Source organism: Danio rerio, chromosome 15 (assembly GCF_049306965.1).
Source record: "Danio rerio strain Tuebingen ecotype United States chromosome 15, GRCz12tu, whole genome shotgun sequence".
NCBI lineage: Eukaryota > Metazoa > Chordata > Actinopteri > Cypriniformes > Danionidae > Danio > Danio rerio.
In genome coordinates, this window is record NC_133190.1 from 20,297,501 (window position 1) to 20,321,859 (window position 24,359).

General features: G+C 32.8%; 2 protein-coding genes across 12 annotated transcripts in view; one reads left to right on the forward strand and one right to left on the reverse strand.

Moving 5' to 3' along the window:
* Positions 1-2,324: 2,324 nt before the first annotated feature.
* LOC407643 (alpha-2-macroglobulin-like protein 1) overlaps positions 2,325-24,359 on the forward strand; it is a 62,895-nt gene continuing 40,860 nt past the window's right edge. For 5 of the 10 annotated variants that reach the window (XM_073923517.1, XM_073923512.1, XM_073923515.1 and 2 more), the window contains exons 1-2: positions 2,325-2,511; positions 10,391-10,547. The gene's annotated coding sequence lies outside the window, so the exon portion shown is untranslated. Of the gene's footprint in view, positions 2,512-6,963; positions 7,276-7,476; positions 7,579-10,390; positions 10,548-18,919; positions 19,069-23,771; positions 23,899-24,359 lie in introns of those variants that run through there. The other 5 variants (XM_073923514.1, XM_073923513.1, XM_073923516.1 and 2 more) reach the window with 5 other exon arrangements.
* atf5b (activating transcription factor 5b) lies at positions 7,996-12,020 on the reverse strand. Of its 2 annotated transcripts, none has more exons than XM_690545.9 (4): positions 11,811-12,020; positions 10,828-11,047; positions 9,451-10,576; positions 7,996-9,296 (listed from the first exon to the last, which is right to left on the reverse strand). In XM_690545.9, exons 3-4 carry the CDS (start codon positions 10,569-10,571, stop codon positions 9,110-9,112), a joined length of 1,308 nt encoding a protein of 435 aa, XP_695637.4. In that variant the 5' UTR covers positions 10,572-10,576; positions 10,828-11,047; positions 11,811-12,020; the 3' UTR covers positions 7,996-9,109. The 2 variants fall into 2 exon arrangements, with proteins under 2 accessions (XP_695637.4, XP_021322033.1); XM_021466358.3 differs by having other exon boundaries at positions 10,752-11,047.

Sequence of the window (24,359 nt, forward strand, 5' to 3'; positions counted from 1 at the left end):
CAACACAGATGTTTCCTAATGAGTAGCATTTAGTATAATATAATATAATAAAATGTCATGTAATGTAATATAATATAATATAATATAATATAATATAATATAATATAATATAATATAATGCTGAGCTTTCAGCTTAACCAAATTACTTTTTAAAATCTAAAATATTAAAAAAAATACATAAAACGTTTTAATTGTAACTATTGTTACTAATTTTACAACATATTTGATTAAACAAATTCAGTTTTGGTGAACATAATAATAAAAAAGCTTTCTGATCCAAAACTTTAGTCAGAACAGTACAGTGTACATAAGTGTGTTATTTACTGGAATGGCATGTTAAACAATAAGCTTTTACTCTATCATCTACAGGCAACTTTTAAGAGGATTAATCTTTTAAATATTAGTATTATCATTTAAAACAACCAAAAAAAAGTAATTTTCTTAATTCTGTTTTATAGTAACCAGAATCCACCTATATAAATAATCAGTCATGTGTATGACCCTGATTTTGGCTTTTCTCAGTCTTGTCTTGCTTTTCAATACAATAAAATGTAGTCTTGTTGTACATGAGCGATTTTAAGTTGTTTCCAGTAAGGTATTCAGCATGTTTTATGTTATAGATATGAGTAATATTCTTTAGTGTATCTCAGATACGATATTTACGAGTTTTCTCATTGTGTTTTTCAAGACACAACAACTGTAATGGTATACAGACACGCAGAGGGGGAAGCATATATCCTGCATACATAATATAATATGGGTGTTGTACAGTAAGGTTGACCTATTTAGGGCTTCATTTACTGTTTATTGTAAGAGATTTTGTGGTTATATATATGGCATTCATGTATGTGTGTGTTTAAAAGAAAATATACAGTGGGAATGTGTATAAATGACAAGTTATATATTTTACGCATTATCAGATTATGCAGTATGTCATATAGAAGTTTAAGTAAAATGTGTATTTGCTTTTGTAATGGGCATTTTTTAACAATTATATTGTCACATAATTTTCTAGTTGATATGGTATATTTCTGGGATATTTTTATGGAAAATGTATACATATATATGCACAAAAAATGTACATTTTAAAGTTACATGGTCAGAAAATGACTTGTGAAAAGCATGCTACTTCGTATACAGATGAGATTGTTATATTACTGGCACTGGGAGTTCTTTGAGCAGTGCACTGGAAAGAGGAGTTCTCGTAAGCTCAAGTTATGAGTTTTTGTACTCCCATCAGTCATACCTTGCGCAGGTCTGTGCCAGAGGCGTCATGGGACAGGTTTGTACAGATGAGATACCGGTGTAATTATGTAGTTGCTCTGTTTTTTATCTACTGTATGTTGAACCTGTTCAACCGAGAGAGAGAGAATACGTCTTGTTATGGTTATATATTTTACATATATAAAAAATAAAGCTATTATATTCCACTACAGCTGTTTGTGTTGTATTTATGAAACTGATGTCTTAAAGAGATAAATCAGTCACATTTTTTTTAAATCTGTCATTTACTCTTTATTTATGACATGTAAATGTCACCACATTTCTGGGAAATGATTGTGCAATTCTGAGTGTTTCACTCAGATGAGGGGCTTGACAAACCACCTGTAGGAGACAGGATGATTTTCCTCTCCATATACAGTATAACAGACACTTGATTGTGAAATGTGGTTTTGGAATATGAGCACTTTTTTATTACATGAAAATCATCCGAAGGCATGTTTTACATGTAAGGAGAATTGCACAATTTTGGATAACCATAAAATCCATCCAATCTGACTCCAATTTGTAACTATGATTTGTGACTAGTTTTTCTTATTTTTTGTACTATTTAGTATGAAGTGCTTTTCTCCAATGAGAAGTAAGTAATATGGATGGGGCTTGTAGCCACACCTCCTTTTAAAAATAATTGTTTCATACAAAATAAATCATTAGAATTTGTATGACACCTTTCCGACGATACATAAAATAGTGAGATGAGGCTGAGAGAATTACTTTTCTGGATAAAACAAACAACACAGTTTTCCCACAACTCTGAAAAGACAACTTGCCAAAAAAACTAAATAAACGAGTTTAACAAGATTCTTGAGCTGCAATATTTTTGAAAAAAAAAAAATTGTGTTATTATGAGGAATCTAGCTTGTTTAATCAATCTAATCAAGCAGTGAATTTTCATTAATTCATTTTCTTTTGGGCTTAGTCCCTTTATTATTATGGGGTCGTCACAGCGTAATGAATCGCCAACTTATCCAGCATATTTTTTACACAGCGGATGCCCTTCCACCTGCAACCTATAACTAGGAAACACCCATACACTTCCATTCACACGCATAATTCATACCGACAATTTAGCTTACACATTTCACCTATAGAGCATGTCTTTGGACTTGTGGGGGAAACCGGAGCACCTGGAGGAAACCCACGCGAACACGGGGAGAGCATGCAAACCTGACACAGAAATGCCAACTGACCCAGCATTTTCAAAGCAACACGCTACACTAAAAACCTGAGGTACCTTTATTTTTACACTTCAATTTGGCAGCTTGCAACTTGCATGAGTTACTTCTCCACAAAAGTCTTTTTACCGGTATATATTTCAATGATTTTGTCTGGCTGTTTTTTTTTTTTTTTTTTTTTGGTTTACTAGCTGGGAAAAAAAGTTGTAAAAAAAAAAAGTTTTGAAAGTGACCCTAGTAATATTATTTCTCTACATCTTTATCATCAAGGTCTGAACTCTGTTGTTGTTTTACATTCTGATCATTTATTTAAAATACTTTTTCTCAAATATATGTTTGGTTAATTGGTTATACGTACATTTTATTTCAGCTTTTATAAAATAAATAATGTAAAATATCAATAAACTTAATAAAATTTATTGAATTATTTAATAAATGATTACAATTTAAAATGACTGTAATTCAATATTTCATAATTTAAATGTAAATAAATGATTAATATTATTTTAATCAATATTTTTATGCAATATATGATTTTTTCATAGATAACAACTGAAAATAGCTTTAAAAATATATTTTATTTATTATTGTTTGTACTTTTTGGTTAGTTCAAAATTTTCTATTACAAGTTAATTTAATAAAGTAAAACATCCATAACAAAATAGTTTTTATGTAAGCATTACTAAATAAATAGTTACAGCCTTTTATGCTGATTGGTCAATAGCTGTGTTTTATTTATAATACAGCCTTAACCTTCCAAGAAACATGCAAGAAATGTTGGTGTGTGTGTGTGTGTGTGTGGAAGCACATGGTTTTTGAAGTGCACATGAAATATATTTTAAACATTTTTACATTTATGATGCTCTACTGCATGCTCATTAAGTTTAGTTTAATGAACCATTTTATAGGTGAACTTATACTGTCACAAAACAGGTTATACTCATAATAATGTTTTGTTGTTTACAGTTAAGAGGAACTTTTTTATGACAGAAGAATGTTTTATTTGGCAAATGTAAAGTGACCTTTTCATTTAGCCAGTATTTTTTGTTCATCTTAAACTTACTTTATTTCAGTTAAGAGCCAGTGAATCTCGAAAGTATTCATAGTGCTTTACTTTTTCCACATTTTTGTATGTTACAGCCTTATTTTAAAATGGATTAAATTCATTTATTTTCATAAAATTCTACACACAAAACCCCATAATGACAATGTGAAAACAGATTTTTTGAAATTGTTGCAAATTTATTAAAAATAAGAAACCTGAAAAATGTCACATGTACATAAGTATTAACAGCCTTTGGCGTGAAGCTGTAAATTGAGCTCAGGTACATTCTGTTTTCACTGATCATTCTTGAGATGTTTCAGCAGCTAAATTGGAGTTCCCCTGTGGCAAATTCAGTTGATTGGACATGACTTGAAAAGACATACACCTATCTATATAAGGTCCCAGGGTTAACAGTGTATATTTTTGTCCATTTTGGATTAAGGCTGTAACATAAAAAAATGTGGAAGAGGTGAAGTGCTATAAATGCTTTCCGGATGCACTGTATAACACTGTCAATAAATTCAAGTTCAAGATTTAAAATGTTTTATTATTATTATTATTTATATTATTATTATTATTATTATTATTATTATTATTACAGCTTTGTTTCAATAAGCAAACAAGTTTGTGTGTGTGTTTAACAAAAATAACATATAATAAGATAACATATAATAAGATAATATAAAAAGTACAAGTCCCCACTGATAAATCTATAGAAAAAGTGACTATAGTATTATTATTATTTTTTCTTTGTAGGAAGCAATGTGGTGATTTGAATACACTTTTTTTTTGTGTTGCTGTTCTTGCTAGTCTTTAATTCTTCCTTTTTTTTAAAATTTTAATTAGTATTTCTTAGCTTTAGCTTATTCGATTTTAATCATTATTTCAATAAACAAAAGAGCTGTATTTTGATTAATTAAAACGTTAAAGCGCTGTTCCCCTTTCAAATGTAAGTAGTGTACTCATCAAAATCTAATGAATAAATGACATATGAATCAATATTACGTGCGGTTGTCTTTTATTTTTAATATTCCATTTATTTTTGTTTGGTCATTCTAGTAATTTAGTATATTTACAATGCTTTATATCAATACACAAATACTTTTTTTCAGCTAAATGATAGTAAGTTTCTGGAAAAGAGCAACCAGCACATTCATTGAAATGTCGTTTTTGTTTGTTTGCTTGACAGAATGATAAATTATTCGACCGTTTTTGCATAACACGAAGATGAGTAAATGTGTTTAATTTTCAGCTGCGCTATCACATGCCAAATGATAAGAATCACTTTTACTGTAGGCTGCTATTGAAAGATGAGAGAGATGTGTTGAAACATGCAATTACTTTACCAACACACACACACACACACACACAAACTTTGAAGAGATGCCAGGCACTGTCATGCAGAGTTTCTTATACCTTCAAGCACAATCAGCTGGAAGGTAAACAGACTGCTGAGTAAAATGGCCTGTGCCCGAGGGGCACAAGGTTACGCCTCTGAGCTTCTCACGCACATAAGTCTCCGATCTGCATTCTACAGCTCTGGCTTCTCAGAAGCGGCTCTTAAAAGGCTGACTGAGATTCCAGCACTACATACGAAGACGCAGAGATGACCCGCAACACGTCTGCGTCACATTCCAGACAGACAATGTGAATTAGAATCAATCCATTGCTGTTGAATGGTGGGCTTGAAAATAGAGAACATTAACAATGGACATATTCTCTTAAAAATAAATGTTATTTATTGGAGTCCATGGCTCTATGAAGAGCCGGTAACATCCATGAAACATTTCATTCCAAAAAGGAAGAACTGTACACTAAACAGTTATTTGGAAAACCAAAAGAGGGTTATTCTTTGGCATAACTTTGAAGAATTGTGGTCAATATGGTTTCTTTGTTTTAATAGTATATGATGTTAAATATTTAAAAAAAAAAAAAAAAAAACACTTATTTTTTATTTTCTCTGAAAATATATAAGAGACACTTATTTTCCCCCACAATATTCCAGGGGGATGGGAGTTATTATTTAAAGATAGTGTAAAAAAATCCGCAACAGCTCTCATTTGGCTGTATACTGCATATTACAGCTTGCACAGTGATTATTTTTGCATCTACAGTTTAAGTGCAGGATATCAATGAATAAGGGTTTTTGCAATTATTCAAAATCTTCCGCTCTCTTGCACTGATTTGGATCAGACAGTCTTTAATAAAACACTAAGATTATTTTAACATTGAGACTAGGCGTGGGATGATAACTGGTTTAGGTTAACTGATTAAAGTTCACCGCGGTTTTGAAAAAGTCAAGGTTTTAAAAAGTCAAGGTTTTAAAACAGTTAATAGCTTCTGTTATACCATTAAGGTATTTGTAAGTTTTGTTGTTGTTTTTTTATGTTTTCAAGACAATTTTATTAAGTTTTTTTTTCAGTCTATGATTCAGGAAACATCTGAAAAACAAATATAAACCAACATACAGCATGCTGTAGAGCTGAACAGTACAGTGGCTGACTTTATATCCAAAGAAAATAAAGATAATTAAAGATGCCTTTTTCTAGTGGAAAAGAAATCTGTGTTTTTGAAAGTAATTAAGACAGCAGAAGTAATTTAATGTTTGCTGACATTTATTGTTTCTAAAAATGTTTAAGGGTTAAAAATATATACCATGTTGAATGGGGAATAAGTAGTTTTTTACCCAGACTTAAAAAAAAACACATTTTACAGCAGTATTTACAATACCATGATATCATGAAACCATGATATTTTTACCCAAGGTTATCACATCGTCAGAATCTTAAACCGACCCATGCCAAATTGAGACACCAATTAAATTGTGTTTGCATTAGACTCCCTATATTTAAGATTGCCTCAGGCCCCTTATAGTCAATCTTGGCTTTCTAAAATCACACTGGGCCCTCAGTCATATCCTAACCATCCCCTAAAGTAAAATTAACACTGATGTTCATTAAAACTTCAGTGTCAAAATTAATTTGTAGCAATCCGTAAAGTCAGAATAACTGAATAAAAAATTTAAAGATAAAATTATTGCATTTGTGATTTTAATGTATCTAATAATATTATTCATTATTTAAAATGGTGGATTTTAACAGTTTAGTTAACTCAAATTAAAGTACACTTTAAAAAAATGCTGGATTCCACTTAATTACTTCATGTTGTTCCAACACAAATCGATTAAGTTAACGTTAATTGTTTTTACAAATTTAAGTGGATTGAACATAAAAGAAATTAAGGTGTCCCAAAAATCGTCAAGAATTATGTTGATTCAGCCCATTTTAAATAAGCAGTAGTAGTTCAAGCCATACAGGGATACTCTTTTTTTTTTTTTTTTTGAGTGTAGAATTCCAGAAAAATCGCCAGTTAAGTAGTTTATAAATGTTTTATTTATTTATTTTTTTTTTACTGAATTGTCACCACATCAACAATGGACTGAATTCTGGGTAATTATGGCGTAATTAAATCATGTTTAGTGTTCTGGGTAGTTGATTCAGTAGCTTTTCGGAACGAAAGCTCGTTTACTCCTAAAGAATAAAACTAAACGTGTTGTCTTCGGTGATTCCCTGAAGCTTCAACATCAACTTCCATAAAAACTTCCGTGGAACAAAATATTAACTTTAAAAAGATTCTGAATTTAAATGGTTCGTTTCATCCAAACACTTTTGTTTCTCGTCTTTTTTTTTTCTTTTTGTAATCGTGTCGACACGAAAAGCTCTTTTTGGAACATATTTTTGTGAAATGTGGAGGAAAACGACAGCTAGCAAGCTAGTAAGTTACATTTAAATTGCTTAGTAGGTAAACACGCTGTTAATCTATTAATCGTTTAATAATAACCATAGAAACAATTTAGGGATAAGAACTGTGTGTAGCGTACATTAACAATTGTAATACATAAGAATGTTGTAAGACTTGAGTGCTGTGACCTGGGTTGAAATAAACCGGATAGTTTTCTCTCAACTCACCAAACAGGACAGGACCGTCGTTTGCCTGCCGTCTCATATATTCCTTTGATGCCATCGTGAGGCCACATCACACATTACAGCCCCCAACATTTATGACACAACTTTGAAGGTAAAATTACAATTAACGTTATAACGAATTAACTTGTTGTTAAAATGAATAATTTCTGCGTGCTGTTAAGTCTCAAACACGAAAATTATTGTACGGACGTTAGCCTCAATGCTGAACATACTGTCATTAGCTACTATTGATAATAATAATACATGCAATTAATAACATTTTGAAGCCAAAGAGAAAATTTATTTAAATAAAATGTATTTATCAGTTTTTTTTTCAAATGGAAAAAGAAAAAACGGGTTCATTCAATGTATATTTATACATTTGTATTATTTGATAATTGTGAAATTGTTTTAAATAATTGATATATATTTTGATTCTAAAAAGTACATAAATTATTTGATAGGTCATGATATAACACATCAGCAGGTGTATGTGTGTTTAAGAAGCACAATAACATCACAAAATTCATAAAATATTTAAGAATCATTTATTGACATTTTTAATCAACCAAAAATAAGAATTACTGCACAATATAATTTGTATTTATTAATCAAGTGTCGGTAGATTCTGAAACACATTAGAACCTGCAGAAATAAATGCATTCAGATTTGCTACTCTTGTCTGTTTTCAGAGGCACAGAATGTTACTGTAGTAATGTGCACCTGGTCAAAAACATTAAAATCTTTCAAATTCTTTTGAATTTTAAAGTCCTGTAGCAAATAACAGTGATTGTTTTCCGCAAACCTGCATAAAACAATCTATATCTCATACTGAATACATACATTAACTTAAAAAAAAAAGCACATATTTTTAAAGCACTATGTTAATGAGAATAAAAGAAATGGCCGAAACAAAAATTCTACATATTGTCATAATGCACAAAAGCATTCATTTCATATTTTGGGTCATGCAATAAATCGTAACCCAACATGCTTTTCAATGTATTAGACATGCATTCCATACCTGAGCCAAAAAAAAGTTATAATTATAAAAAATCTGTCATTAATATGCTATAAACCTTGTTTTGAAATATGTTTTTAAGCAATTTAAATATAATTGCAGAAGCGCTTGTTCTTCTGTATTATAAATTGAATTACATGAGATATTTCACAAATAAGGAGAAATATAATGCAAAAGGGTAAATACAACAAAAAAGTGACAATTTACATTGCAGTGCTTTGCATTAGTACAATAGTACAAATTTTGATCATTATCACAAATCTTCATTGTTATTATTATGTCGTGGTTGACTGAAGCATGATCTTTCATGGTAAATAAAGAACGGAGAGAGTCTGTACAGAAAATCTTTCACATATTTTGTCACAAAAACAACTCAGGGGTAAAGAAGTGTAATGTCCCAAGTGAAATTCAGCTTTTCGTCAAATATATCGCTGTAAATTTAAATACCAAGCTAGGTCATTAGAATGTATTCAAAGCTATCATCACAGTGCTTCAGATATTATGCTCTCAGGTTCAGGAACCCATGCGGCTTTCGCTTTGGAAAAAACAATTGTAATACTATTTGGAGCATAAAAACATGCTGTCAGAGCCTGGTATTGGTGAAATGCTGGTAATAGTGGGTTTAGGCACTGGAATCCTCTTTTAAGCGCTGACTGCGAGCCTTGTAGACTTCAATCAGGAGATCTTTCACATACTGAATCTCTCTCTCTACAGATTCTGCTTTGTCCCGAAGTTCTCTGTTCCGCCCTTCCAAACCATGAAGCTCCTCCTCCAAACAGTCCTGCTCCGCCCTCTTACGCTGACGGTACCTATTGTTATTTTGAGGGTTTTTTTTTTTTTGGTAACATAAAATAACATGGTTCAGCTTTTCTGCTCGAATGAACCCAAATGTAAACATGCTTTCTTATGAGCTCATGCAACGCTCTAGCTCTAAGTAGATTATAAAAAAATTGGCTACAGTACCTGTGGGCTGCAGACTTGTTCTGGTCTCTCTTCTTCTGCTTGCGTTCTCCATGGTTTCTCTCCACACCTACTTTAACATCTGGTTTAAACACACACTGACTTTCCCGTGACCTTTGTAGTGGTTTCTGGACAGGCAACTCCAAAGAGGACCCAACACTGTCACCGGACAGACATTCAAAGCTTTGATCCCCAAGGCATTCATGGTGCAAGTAGTCATTATTCTGGATATCAGTTCTGATTGGCTGATCGATTTCATTCATGAAGCCGTGATATGGCTCTAAATTGGCAGTAATCTGATGGAAGTAACACTCGGCTACATCGGATTGCTTGTATGGCGGTGGGCAACTCTCGTTTTCGGCACACTGCAGAATCGGCATTGCAATCCCATCATGGCCGAGCATCTTCATCCCGTGGCATTGACTCTCTCTCCTGTGGTGGGGCTCCAGGGACCCAGCCAGATCGTAACTTCTCATCATCTCCGCTCGGTAAAACACATCTTCACTGAAGCAACTTTTTTCCTCTTCCTTCAACAGTATGGCACATTCACGAACCTTCTTTGCACTGCCGTGATTCTTTCCGAAAGATTTATCGACAGAGCATTGGTCGAAAGCCAGCTCTGCGTAACCTGAATGAGTCCCTTTAAAAGTCCATGTCTCTTTCTCAAACACTTCAACGTCCTTACATCCGTTCGATGAAATTCTTTGGCTGTTGCAGTGTGTCCGAATGTAGCTATAGGGGGCAGGTCTGGACATTTTCGGTCTGTTCACAGAACCCCCACAGAAGCCTCGCAAGTCGAGCTCTCCAGCTGCCAGGGAAACCAGCCTGGGATTTGTTTCAGATTGGTTTACATTGTATGAAGCGCAGGGTAACTGGTAGTATGACTGCGTAGCCATAGCTTGTAAGCTTTTGTCACATTTTTGCCATTTCTCCAATTTCATAGGCGCCGATTCGTACAGGTAATAATCCTCCAGTTGAGCCAGTTCCTCTTTGAGAAGATTGGTCATAACCTCCAAGTCGGAGGGCATTTGGACGTCATGCTCCAGAGGTGAAGGTGGGATTGAGGAACCAGGAGACGATTCCGTGGAAGTTGAGTTTGGGTAAGTGTCAAAAGTTTTTGTCATCCAATCTGTTGGAAGAAAAAGCGAGTAATTTAATAAAAGTGTGTTAAACACATATATATGCGATATGTAATATATTGCGCAAATGCAACATCCATATAATTTTCTGTTAAACGACATATGCAAGCAATTTAAAAAAATAAATAAAGATGAAACGATCACTAAAATATTTGCTTTACTTACTGTACGCCATTAACACATACGCTGCAGTGCGGTTCCCACCAACAATCGGACAAAATAAAAGTGTCGTACTGCTTACCAATTTAGCCCTACGTCTGTGCAGACTCCTCCCTCCGCCTATGATTGGCCTTCGTTAGCCAGTAGGAAAGAGGGAGCTCTTAAGCCGGCTGTGCAAATGAGGGGAGTCTTCCTGAGGATAATCTATGCCGCCACAATTTCGCTTCAAATGGTGAATTGCGTACAATGCATGAGAATCGAAGAAATGCTTCATACAGGAAAGAGATGAGAAAAACTGAAACCTAAGAAAAAGAACATAAAAAATGAAATTTATTTGTCATTTCACCTTTTTAATTCATTTAAAATAAAATTTACAAGCTCATACAATTGTTTAAGTCACAAGTTCAGATTTATACATTATATATACATTTTCATTTATATAATTGTAATTTCCTACTAAAAAATTGTGGAAATTATTAATTACAATTAATGTTTAACCAGATTTGCTGTATTAAAAGGGATAGAAGGTAATATTCTAATAACTCCAAAGAGTCATAAAAACTGAACATAATGAATGTGACCTTTTGCTAGAGCTCATTTAATATCCTGTAATATGATGCCTCCAGTCAACTTCAGAGCCAACTGTGAAACTGAGCCTAAAGAAAAGCCTTTAAACATTAATGACTAAAATGACTGGTTTAAAAATCAAATACATGTTTATACTACATAAATTACACATGAATATAAAACTATACATTTTTTTTAAAAGACATATTTTAAATGTCCTTAATGTGTCTTATAAATCAACTCAAAGGCATTAAAACAGTGAAAAAAATAACATTACAATGTTCCACTTGAAAATAATCTTGTAAACAATAAAAAAAAATGTGGAATCACAGTTAGGTCATATCAAATGCAGTTTCAGACAAAGGTAAAATAAATTTACACATTTCTAGAGACTTCCAAAAGGTTATTCTAGTTGTTGAAAAACTAGATAAACTGAGATTTACACTGTCCCAGGAAGTTGCTGCTCATTTAAAAGTCTGAATGGAAGTTGACACTTACTCCATCGTGCTGAGGTGGTCCGGTCCTGAAGAGCGTCTGTGAGCGCAGTAAACCGCAATGGAGAAGCTCACGTTTTCAATTTAGCAGAACATTGTCTCACTCTTCTTCATTTGATGTCGAGACTGATCGGTTACACGATAAATCGTTCAAAAGTTTTGGAGAACAGAGGAGTATCACGTCAAACCAAACAGTGACCGCATCACATAAGCCAGTATTCATCCGCCGCCTCGCCCCTCTCACAGAGTCCAAACTGACCGGACAAGTTCAGTCCGAACTTCAACCTCGAGTCCGCACTTCGGTCAGTTGAGATCAATGCTTTTCCTGTTAAATCTCCATTAAATTCGACTGCATGCGCGGTTGAAATATGCAATCCCGTTTGAAATGTAGATGATAGTAAATTCTGATATTGATTAAAGCTGGTCCAGTTGGACTAAATCAGCCTGGGTGTATATCTAAGCACCGAATCTGAGCTCAGAGACCCTTGTGAAGCACTATTTAACCACATGCGACGAGGAAGGACACTATATTACACTATGGAGATGTAACTCTCGTTGCAGCCCTGTTGCATCAGACCTGCTGGAGTGTTGCCCGAGTTGAAACTTTGTTGCCACATTTGTCCTGATCCGTTTATGCTTTGGACATGTATAATGAGGTTTCATCTTTAAGACCATTGTTTGCAAAAGAAAAAAAGGCAAAAAGGCAAGACTTTTGCTGTGGAAACACTCATTAGTTTGTTTTGATTTGCAGTATATTTCTGTTTCCTGTAGTATGAGGCCGGGGCTCGTTGTCACACTGGGAAGTTGTCACAAACGTTGTTTCTTTGTAATAACGTTTTTCTTTTCTTTTTTTCTGTCAAAAGTCCAATTACACATGTATTTGTTGCTCTGGCTGTGGTTTTGTATGTTGGTTTCAAACATATAGTTCAAAGCTGTGTGTGGGTGAATTCTGTCTTACAGTGTAAAACTATATTTATTCTGTAGCTGTTGGATATGTTTAGACAGGTGTGGACTGTATAAAGATTAGAGTAAGTTCTCAGATTTAATTTCAAATGCATCTGATGGTTTTACTCTTATTGAAAAAGAAATTAATATCAGCATGAATGCAGTTAAAGGATAAATTGAGAAAAAGTGATAATAATAATAATAATAATATTATCTAATCTAAATTTTCAGTTTGAAGTGTGTTTTTGAGCTATTTTCTCAAAATATAACACAAACTGCTAATTGTATGATAATACAAACAATTTTTTTGTAAAATTAATATTTTAATTTTAAAGTATGTTAAAAGTAAAGTATAATAATATTTCACAATAGAATGGCTTTCTGAAGAATTAGAAAAATCTAACCACAAACTTTTATATAGGTGTGTTTGTTTTTTGTTTACAGTGCTCAAAATAAATGAGTACACCCCTCACAAATCTCTCATTTAAATTAATATTTTCTAAAGGAAGCTTTACAACATTATATTTGTGCATAAACGTTAGATTAGTCAGCAGCACTGAAGCCAAATCTGGAGCTAATCTAACAAATTAAGTTATGATAATGGTCCGAAAACTAGTACACCCGAATTTATATGTTAGGGGAAAATATTAAATAAAATGTTCAAAAAAAGCAAAAATCAAGAGAAGCAAAAAAATATACAATTTTAATGAAATGTTATAGTTTGTAATTTCTTTGCAATTTTTTGCTTGAATTTAATTGTATTATCTTTTTATTGTTTTGTTCAAATGCACCAAAATGCATTGCCTATATTCACTGAGAAATATTCATCTTCAAAATGTGGTGTACTCAATTATGCTAAGCACCATATCAATTATGTTTATAGGTTGTTTAATAGTAGATTTCACGTTGACAATTTAAACTTTATAAACTATAGAAAAAATAAACAAAAAAGTTTATACATTTAATTTTTTTTTACTTTTTTATATTGAAATAAATGTCATATGTACATAATTTCTTTGGATGCTTAATATATGTTTTTTCTAAAGAAGAAAAAAGTAAGAATCCTAAAAATCGTACTTGCCCCAAATTTCTGAATAGGTGCATTTATTATCCGTTTATATATTAAATGTTTATAGTTTGTTAAATAGTAGATTTCACTTTTACAATTTTATACAGTATGTATAAAATATAGAAATCTGACGACAATATACGCAAATTGCATATTTACCAAAAAATCTATTTTTTTTTACTTTTATATATTGAAATATGTCATATGTACACAATTTCATAATTTCTCTGGAACATATAAATATGTATATATATATATATATATATATATATATATATATATATATATATATATATATATATATATATATATATATATATATATATATATATATATACATTTCTGAAGAAGAAAAAAGTGAGAATCCTAAAAATCTTACTTACCTTAAACTTTTGAAAAGGTGTGTTTATATTATCAGTTTGTATATTATAAGTTTGCAGGTTTTTAAATAGTAGTTTTTCTGAAAAAAAGTAAGAATTCCAAAAACCGTACTTACCCCAAACTTTCGAATAGGTGCGTTTATATAATCTGTTTATATATGTTATGTTTATAGGTTGTTAAATAGTGGATTTCACTTTAACAACTTTAAATGTATAAAATATAGAAATTTATGTTTAAGCAAATAACATATTTAACAAAACAGTTCATGTTTGGAATTTTTAAATGTAATTATTTTACTTTTATATAATAAAATTCATGTAATTTATGTACAGAATTTCTCAATTTTTCTGGATGCATAATTTATTTCAACTACCAGAATGACAAATATGTACATATATGTTCAAATATATATCCAAATATAAGTTTATGTTACCGATTTCTCTATGTGCCCCTCTAAATAAACTGAATATTTTTTTCTGGCCCTTAACAGTAGTGGAAAATGAATTCTCTTGATAGCTGTTTTTGAACCCAAGACAGACCAATATTGAAAAAGCCTCAATGCAATGACTTAAATAAAATAAACCCAGTGTAAAACATATCAAGTGATGTGAAAAGTGTGACTTGCTTCATTTCCTTTGTTGTGATGTGCATTAATATGCTTTAACCGTAATAAATGCAATAAAATAATATAAGATAAAATATATATAAGATAAGATAGTTATAATAAGATAAGATAAATATATATTTCTAAAAAGCTTGAATTTTTTGATCACGTATCTGATTTGTTTCACTCTATTCGCTTCAAGCTCTGCTAGGACCCCATGCTTGGATTGATTGCACACTTCTCACTGTGTGAAACTAATACAACTGATTGAACTTTCTCTTGTCTTGTTGCCAAGCCAAAGTGAAAACAGCTCTTTCTTTCTGCATCTCTCGTTCTGTTACAGTGTTTTATTAATATTATGATTCCAGTTGATCAATCTATGCACACAAAATGTTTAAAATGAAAAACATTTCCAGCGCACACCACGTTTCAGCTCATTTCAGCACAAAGTTTATTAGCATGTCTCAGTACTGTAAAATATACATTATAAGAAGATGTATAAAGAAGAACGAGGTCTCTCACAGATTTTCAATGCCCACTATATCTATCAATGCCAGCCTTCTGGAGACTGATGCCGCTTACATTTGGCAGAATAAATCATTTTCTGTTTTATTTTTTAGCAACTTTTTTTTTTCTTCATTTGATTCTTTGTGATTTGTCATCATAACAACATTTGCAGTAAGAATAGCTGTTTTGTGATATCCATCCTTGCTTGGCTGCCATGAAGACTCTGGTACATTGATAAAGGTTACACCATAATTTCATCACCAGCTTGCAAAGAATCCTGCCCCCATTAATGTTTTATGTTCTATCTGGGGTAACATTAGAAATGCACACATGGGCTGTAAGAAATCCTGTTGCTAAGGTGCCAGTTATACTCTTACATCTGTAATTAGTGGCAAATTATGATAATTTTTTCTCTTTTTGAAAGAGCGTTTATATGAGAGAATACATCAAGGCTGAGTAATCAGTTTGGGAGACTCTGAGATGTGAAAGCGCCGTGGGAGTTTGTTCTGTTTTCCCATGGAATTACTGTGTTTTGAAGGATGTGATTGCACATGGGGGGTTTCAAATGGAAAGTGCATCACCTTTGACTGTTGAAATGGATGAGCAAGAAAAACATATATATAAATAAAAAAATAAAAAATGTTCTGCATGTGAAAGACGAATGAGTTTATTTCATCAGATCAGACAGCTGCTAACTCACTATTTTATTTAGTGCGAACAGAGACAATACTAGAAAGTACTAGACTTTGTACAGACAGGTTCCATCTACCAGTCTGTCTCCCTGTCTGTCCATCTATTTATGATCACATATAAATGTGCAATATTTTATTATTTAAATATATATTCAAACAGTATTTTTGACTGTTTTTTTATATAAAATAATGTATAATGATGTCTAAATGAAAATAAACATTACTAAAGTAAACATACTAAAAAGTATCAACTTATAATCAAAATATAAATAAATGATCAATAATGTTCCATTGCCATCCTGCTTAACAGATCATTTATACAAAAATGAAACATGTTTGGTTAAAATATTAGTTTTGTTTTGTTCTGCAAACTATTTATGATGAAATGTTTCTTAAATTTTAAGACAAAGATGTTGTTATTTAGAAAATAAAATGCGACAACTGGTCAAAATAACAAAAAACAAAAGGTGCCATGTTTGTAGACATTTTAATCATAACAACAACCATAACAAAGTTTGTTATTTTGATTAATTGTCAGTTTCTGAAAAAAAAAAAGAATTTTCAAGTGCTCTTATTTTTTTTCCACAGGTGTATGTGCTGTAATAAGTATACATGTACAATACCGGTCAAAATTTTGGGTCAGTAGGATTTAAAATGCTTTAAAATAAGCCTATCCTGCTCACCAAGGCTGCATTTATTTAATCAAAAATAAAATAAAAAAATTCAAACATCAAAAATAATTGTGAAGTGTTATTGCACTGTAAATATCTGTAACAAAAGTAGTCCATAATTTAATTTAATAATTTATTCCAGTGATTTTCATGATGAGTTTTCAGGTTCATTACTCCAGTCTTCAGAGTCACATGATCCTTCATAATCACTCTAATATTAATTATTATTATTGTTGTTGTAATTATTATTATTAATATTATTATTATCAATGGTACTAGTAATAAAAGCAATAATAGTAATAATTTCATTTGAAACTACATACAATAAGATGTTTTATAGGCAGTTATTGAAATTGTAACAAATATTTAACAATTTATTTTACATTTATTAAATGCCACCTTGATGAACACAACAATTTTGTAATTTTGAAAAAAAACTGGCCACAAAATTTTGACTGGTAATGTCAATTCAGACATTTTATTAAAATATTTATTGGCTCTCCAGTAAAATATATATATATATATATTTTTTTTCAAAATATTCTCAAGTGATGCTTAGCATCATACATGTTCACAGTTTTTTGCAATGTAATTTTTCTTATAGAAAAACACTTAATTATTTTTATTTGGCTGGAATGAAAGCAGTTTTTAAATAAATAATACGTTAATAAAAATAAATTATTTTTAGTGTAAATATTATTCGCCCTATTAAAATTATTATTTTTGATTGGCATCAGAACAAACCACTGTTAGCCAATGACTTTCCTATAATTACCCCAAAATAACTAGTAATATTTTACGTGATTTCATCATGCCAATGACAAAAGAAAATTGATCATTAAAGCTATTATGTTTACAAAATGTGTTGAAAAATCTAAAATCTAATAGAAAAGAAACTGGATAATATATTTTAAGGAAACCAACATTGGTTCCCTATGGTCATATGAATGACTGTGAGAAAGGTCTGAGAGTTTATAGCTACTTTCTGTCTTTGTTTTCATTTTGACCTTTGAATAATTCTTGATGCACTTTTTTATTTGCCACTGGAAGGAGCCATTTTACAGATGTGAACTTCACAGATTTGTGTCCCTCCCTTAGAATTACAAAGCGCATATATTAAAGAGGTTTACCTAATTACATAAGCCCAGTCAATTATGGTGTGTTCCATAATTGCTGTTAATTCGGGAATGCTGGGTGTCAGATGTTCCCAAAAGCCTAGGGGTGGAGGTATCATTTTTTCTTCATTACTCATGTTGTTTAAAGTATTATTCGAACTGATTCTCTTTTATAGAACATGTCAGCAGGAACAACTGGTACCTTTTATCTTTCACCTCTACACCTAAAGAATGCATATTACTACTACTTTAAATGTACACATTAGACTAAAGTATATAGTACTTTTTCATGACACTTTTCATACCTTTTCATATATTATTTACTTTCAAACCCCACTAATACAGTTAAACTAAATTATTAATAAGGCAAGACACTGCTGGTTAATATAGGGGGAAATTAAATTTACACTGAAATAAATTATTTGTTGGATTTACTACATTTTTTTTAAGGTAAGTGGTTGCAAACAATTTATATAAGCTGAATTAAATTAAGCAATGTTCAACTTAACCTGTTTGTTTAAATTTGAACCCCAAAAAATTGTTTGCAAGCACTTATCTTAAAATAAAAATTATAAATCCAAAAACTATTTTTCTCTGTGTATGATGTACTTCCACCGTTAATTAATTACATTAAGAATAGCATTGTTTGTATTACACGTTTTAAAAAACATCTTTAAATCTGCAAATTATGCATGGTTTACTTAAATATGCACTCATTTGCATATATTTTCCAGCACAAATCATAGATGAAGACACATTCAAAACTGTTATTTCTTTTTTGACATGTTGGATTTTTTTTATTTTTTTTTTATCACTCCATAATTCAGAAAACAGTGCAAAGGGTCAGCAATAAAATGCTGTATATAATCAGTCAAATTATGAATGAACATTTTACTTTGTAAAAACCTCGATTGTGAAGTTTAAAGTGCTACACTATGATTTAACTGTTTACTTTTAAAAACAGCAAAGCCCTTTTTGGGTTTTAGGATGTGTAAAATGCAAAGCAAACATGCAGCTCAGGCAGAGGGATTGTCACTGTTCTTTTGGCAGTTCTCAGGCATGTAACCTGCAAAATAAAGGTGAGGTAGGAGTGTGTTTGACAGCTCTTTGTTGTAATTTTTTTCCACAGATGACAGCTGACAGGTGCGAAATCTATATGAAGTGCTGTGGTTCAGCTCTGCGCTACTTGTATTCCAGTCTGTGCTATTTGCTGAATGCATATGAACGTATTCAGAAGGGCCAAATACCACACCCCTTCACTGTGTGCTTTAAGCTTAAGTAAATTGACTTTCCTTCCAAAAATATTATAAAAAAACAATTGTTGTTTGTATGAAGGAAATTCAAAATGAAGTTAGCCTAATACAAAGAATATGACTGTTAAATGCAAGATTAGGAAGAAATGTTTTCTTTTTTTACCCCTAAATGTAGTCTAATTTGTTACAATTTCTTACAACATTTGCTTGTTTAAACATACAGTACATATAAGAACATTATATTGAAATGGCAAAAAAGTTTGAGGTAACATTTATTTGTTATTTACATGAAGTAATTGAGTATTATTTTAAAAACTAATAGCTTAAATTTTCCCAGGGATGGGTTGTGGCTGGAAGGGCATCCGCTGCGTTAAAACTAGCTGGATAAGTTGGCGGTTCATTCCGCTGTGGGGACCTTAGATTAATAAAGGGACTAAGCCGACACGAAAATGAATGAATGAATGAATAATAGCTTAAATATTTAGAATTTTGACCATGTAGATCAGAGAAGAACCCCCACTCCCAAAATAAAAGAACCGGCTCTTCAAGATGAAGTTGGCTTAAAGTTAGACATTTGACAGAATTTCAGATCAAACTGTGGTGCTTGATGATTCACAAAAAGCCAATGGCTGCTGATTCTTTGAGAGTTATACATATATATATATATAGCTGAAGTCAGAATTAGGGGCGAAGCAGTGGCGCAGTAGGTAGTGCTGTCGCCTCACATCAAGAAGGTTGCTGGGTCGCTGGTGTTCTGTGTGGAGTTTGCATGTTCTCCCTGCGTTTGTGTGGGTTTCCTCCAGGTGTTCCGGTTTTCCCCACAGTCCAAAGACATGGGGTACAGGTGAATTGGGTAGGCTAAATTGTCCGTAGTGTATGTGTGTGTATGTGTATGTGTGTTTGTTTCCCAGAGACGGGTTGCGGCTGGAAGGGCATCTGCTGCGTAAAAACATGCTGGATAAGTTGGCGGTTCATTCCGCTGTGGCGACCACAAATTAATAAAGGGACTAAGCCGACAAGAAAATGAATGAATGAATGAAGTCAGAATTATTAGTCTGCTTTATATATATATTTTTTCTTCCTAAATGTTTAAAAGAGCAAGGAAAAAAGCCTTAAACGTTCTAATAATTCAGGGGGGCTAATAATTCAGACTTCAACTGTACATATACAGGAAGGTTGCTGGTTCGAGCCCCGACTGAGTCAGTTGGCATTTCTGTGTGGAGTTTGCATGTTTTCCCCGTGTTCTTGTGGGTTTCCTCTGGGTGCTCCGGTTTCCCCCACAGTTCAAAGACATGCGATATAGGTGAATTGAGTAAGCTAGTTTGGCCGTAGTGTATGTGTGTGAAAGCAATAGTGTATGGCTGTTTCCCAGTACTGGCTTGCAGCAGGAAGGACATCTGCTGCATAAAATATATGCTGGATAAGTTGGCGGTTCATTACGCTGTGGCGAACCCTGATTAATAAAGGGACTAAGGGATTAAGCATTTAGGAAAATGAATGAAAATAATATTTAAAAGCTTTTTATGGAAGCCTGAAGAAAGTAAGAGTGAACTAAATCAGACAAACAGACATGACTATAATTGGGTTTTTAAGCGATGATGATAATGATGATAATATTATTATTATTATTATTATTACTATTGATAATAATAATATTAATAATAATTTTACATACAATATTATTATAATAGGGATTTATTGTGTTTTAGTATGTTATGTTTGTTAATATTTTTTTTTAATGTTTACCCTAAGGAATGTAGTGTGTAGGTTTTTTTATTTTTTAAATAACCACAAGATGACAAATTTTCATTTTTTGGGTGAACAATCTCTAACAGTATTCTTACTCTTTTATTCTCAATTTTTAAACAGCCTCTTCAAAACCCTCCCTCAGCCCTCTTTTTTGATGCATACACTCAGAACACCACATTTCTGGAATGCAAATATCAATAAACAAACATGATAAATAAGTTTTAATTTACTGCATAAAACAGACCTCAAGTCATGCAATACATGATTATAATGGGTTCAAAGAATTTAATCTTCAATTTAATGCCTGTTTTTATATTTTACTTCAACGCAAAGGCTGCAACCTGTAAGCAATATATGCTAAAATGCATTTTGGGAAAAAAACACACCTAACCCGAGATTTACGTTAAAAATGTTTCTTCATATTCTTGTATTTGACAGTCCAGTTCATACCCTTAATAAGGAAGCCATGGCACAGCTGCTCCTTGCTGATGCAACTGTTACAAAACAAATTTAAAAATTGAACAATGCATGAAAATAACACTCACAACATATACAGTAATCAAATGATCGATCTGTATCTGTAAATAATACAGTAGCGCATGTATTGTTAGCCCCGTTTATAAGCAGAGTTCTTATTTGAAGTAGAATATGTTTTATAACACTGAAATATGTTGAGAGGAATTAAAGGCAAACACTTGATAACAATGCGAATCCACATCAACCAGTTTGAAAGGTTTCATCTCATTGTGTGGGATTAAGAGTTAGAAGATCAGAGGAGTCTGATGTTCATGGCTTCATATTTTTTTCATTGCAGTGACCACACGAAAAAACATGCAATAAAAATAAACACCAAATGCAATAAGAAACCTGAAAACAAAATATGAAATACCTGATAGCAAGTGGCATATATTTTTCAGCATTATAATTATAGTCCCTTATACACAGTCACTTATATACACCTGTTCAACTTCTTGTTAACATGCACATCTATTCTTCCAATCACATGGCAGCAACTCAATGTATTTAAAGCTATACTTTGCCCAGAAATTAATAGTTTCTCACACTCAGGTCATCAAAGCAACAGGTGACTTTTTTGTCTTCAGTAGAACATAAAAAAATATTTTTAGCTGAATCTGTGGTCATCATGATTCATTCATTCATTCAATTTCTTTTCGGCTTAGTCGCTTTATTCATCAGGGGTCGCCACAGCGGAATGAACCACCAACTTATCCAGCATATGTTGTACGCAGCGGATGCCCTTCCAGCTGAAACCCATCTCTGGGAAACATCCATACACACTCATTCACACACATCACTACAGACAATTTAGCTTACCCAATTCACCCAGCGCATGTTTTGGACTTTTCGGGGAAACTGGAGCACCCGGAGGAAACCCACACGAACACGGGGAGAACATGCAAATTCCACACAGAAATGCCAACAGACCCAGCTAAGACTTGAACAGGGCCGAAGTGGGACTCCTTTTTAGCTCTGGAGTTTCAAGCCTTAGACCGGCCCACCTCAATCAACGACTGACTAGATTAAAATAACGTTATTTCCAATTCAGTTTCAAATGACACTAACACGTCTTTTTCGAGGACACAGCTGCTTTAGAACTTCAAATTTTTTTCACCAATATGAGAACATTAATTCTTTATAGATATCCAGTCCTTTGTGACTGGTCGTCACACACACAAACACACACACACACACACACACACACACACACACACACACACACACACACACACACACACACACACACACACACACACACACACACACACACACACAAATGTACCCATACATAAGTAACCCAATCAGTATTATATGTCAACACTAAAAATGAAAAAAAATTATATATTCTGATTAGGATCAAACTCGGATTGGTGGCGTGATAACGCAACATGTAAACCATGATTAGACCAAGATGGTACTGTTCAGAATCGATTTCTAATCAAGTTATGTCAGATTTATTAATGTAGTGAATCATCTGATTTTCATTGAGCAGGTGTAATATTCATTAATATTAATTAATATTCACTAAGTTGCCGCTGTTTGGGGTGGAATGATAACTTAGTCACATCATCATTAACCTGCGAGCTGCATTTGCTCACGGGGCTGCGAGAAAATAAATAAAAAGAGCGGGGCTGCGGCAAAATAATGAATAACAATAGCGAGGTTATGGTCAAATAAATAAATAAATGAAAAAGTGCAACTGCTGAGAGTGCAAGCAGCTAGGGACACCGGCCCTCGCGTCCAAAAAATGGACCGGCCCACCGGGAATTCTCCCGGTGTTCCCGATTAGCCAATCTGGACCTGGACTTGAAGCAGCGATCTTCTTGCTGTGAGGTAACAGTGCTACCCACTGCGCCACCGTGCCACCAGCATCACAATTCTTATAATGTAAGTCAATAGTCATCCATTTTAGAGATTAAATATAGATTAAATATAAGCGCATACAAACACAGATTAAACACATACAAACAAGTCCAAATCAATCTCCACTGATTCACTGATCTCTTATGAAGCAAAATGACAAGAAATTAGTTCTTATCTGTAAATGTTAAAGAGCTCCTATTATAGGTTTTAAAAAATGACCTTCCAGTGTGTAACAGCTCTAAGTGAAGCGAAATATCCAGCTAAGGCTCACATCTGCAAGTGGACATTGTTTAAAACTATTGATTCATTTATAAAATAGTTGATTCTAAGTGCTTCAAATGAATCTGCTTGATAACAAGTCTTTAGCTATTTCGGTTTATATGACGTTGATATGAAACTTAAGCCTCGCCCCATTGTTGCGTACGCAAACCTAGAAAAATGTAAACCTGCGACCCCGCCCACAAATGGTAGCAAAGAAAAAGAGGAAGACGCACACTGTAGCAAATTTTTGTTGAAACAAGTCATGAAGATGCTGTGCTCAGCTGGGTATTATTGGAAGTGTGAGGGAAAAGTTAATGTTATTTTCTCTACCCAAAGATAAAACCGAAAAGTCAGTGGTTGAGGAAATTAAGGGAGTTTTCCAGGATAAATATCATAGCTGGAGGGTGGCAGAAGATGGGTCTGAAATACAGGAGACTCCCGGGAAAAACAGGAGTGTTGGCAGGTATGCTCACACATACATTATGCATTCTGACTACTTCAATATTGTTGATAAGCCGTAGGGTATATCACTCGGTCTCACGCTAAACGCTGTTGACCAATCGCAACAGACTGTCATCGCTCCAATCGGCACAGATTAGCTTTGCTCTAAGGAGGGGTTTGGGAACAAAGGAATCGCTGATCAAATCATATGGGAGTCGCTGGGATAATTAGGTAAAAATAAATGCATATTATAAGACAATTAAATATTTTTTGACTTGCATGCACATCAGCCTGTTTTTGCAGACCCTTGAAACCAAAATATGACTCTTTAAAATGTATAACAGGGGCTCTTAAAATGGTTCTTATACCTGTGATTGTCCAAGATGTAGCAACTACTTTACATTACACTCACTCACTTACTCACTCACTCACTCACTCACTCACTCACTCACTCACTCACTCACTCACTCACTCACTCACACT

Excerpts from the sequence above, each read along its gene's own strand:
- atf5b (XM_021466358.3), bottom strand. Across the intron at positions 9,297-9,450 it reads AACAAGTCTGCAGCCCACAG|GTACCGTCAGCGTAAGAGGG; the intron begins GTACTGTAGCCA and ends AAATAACAATAG.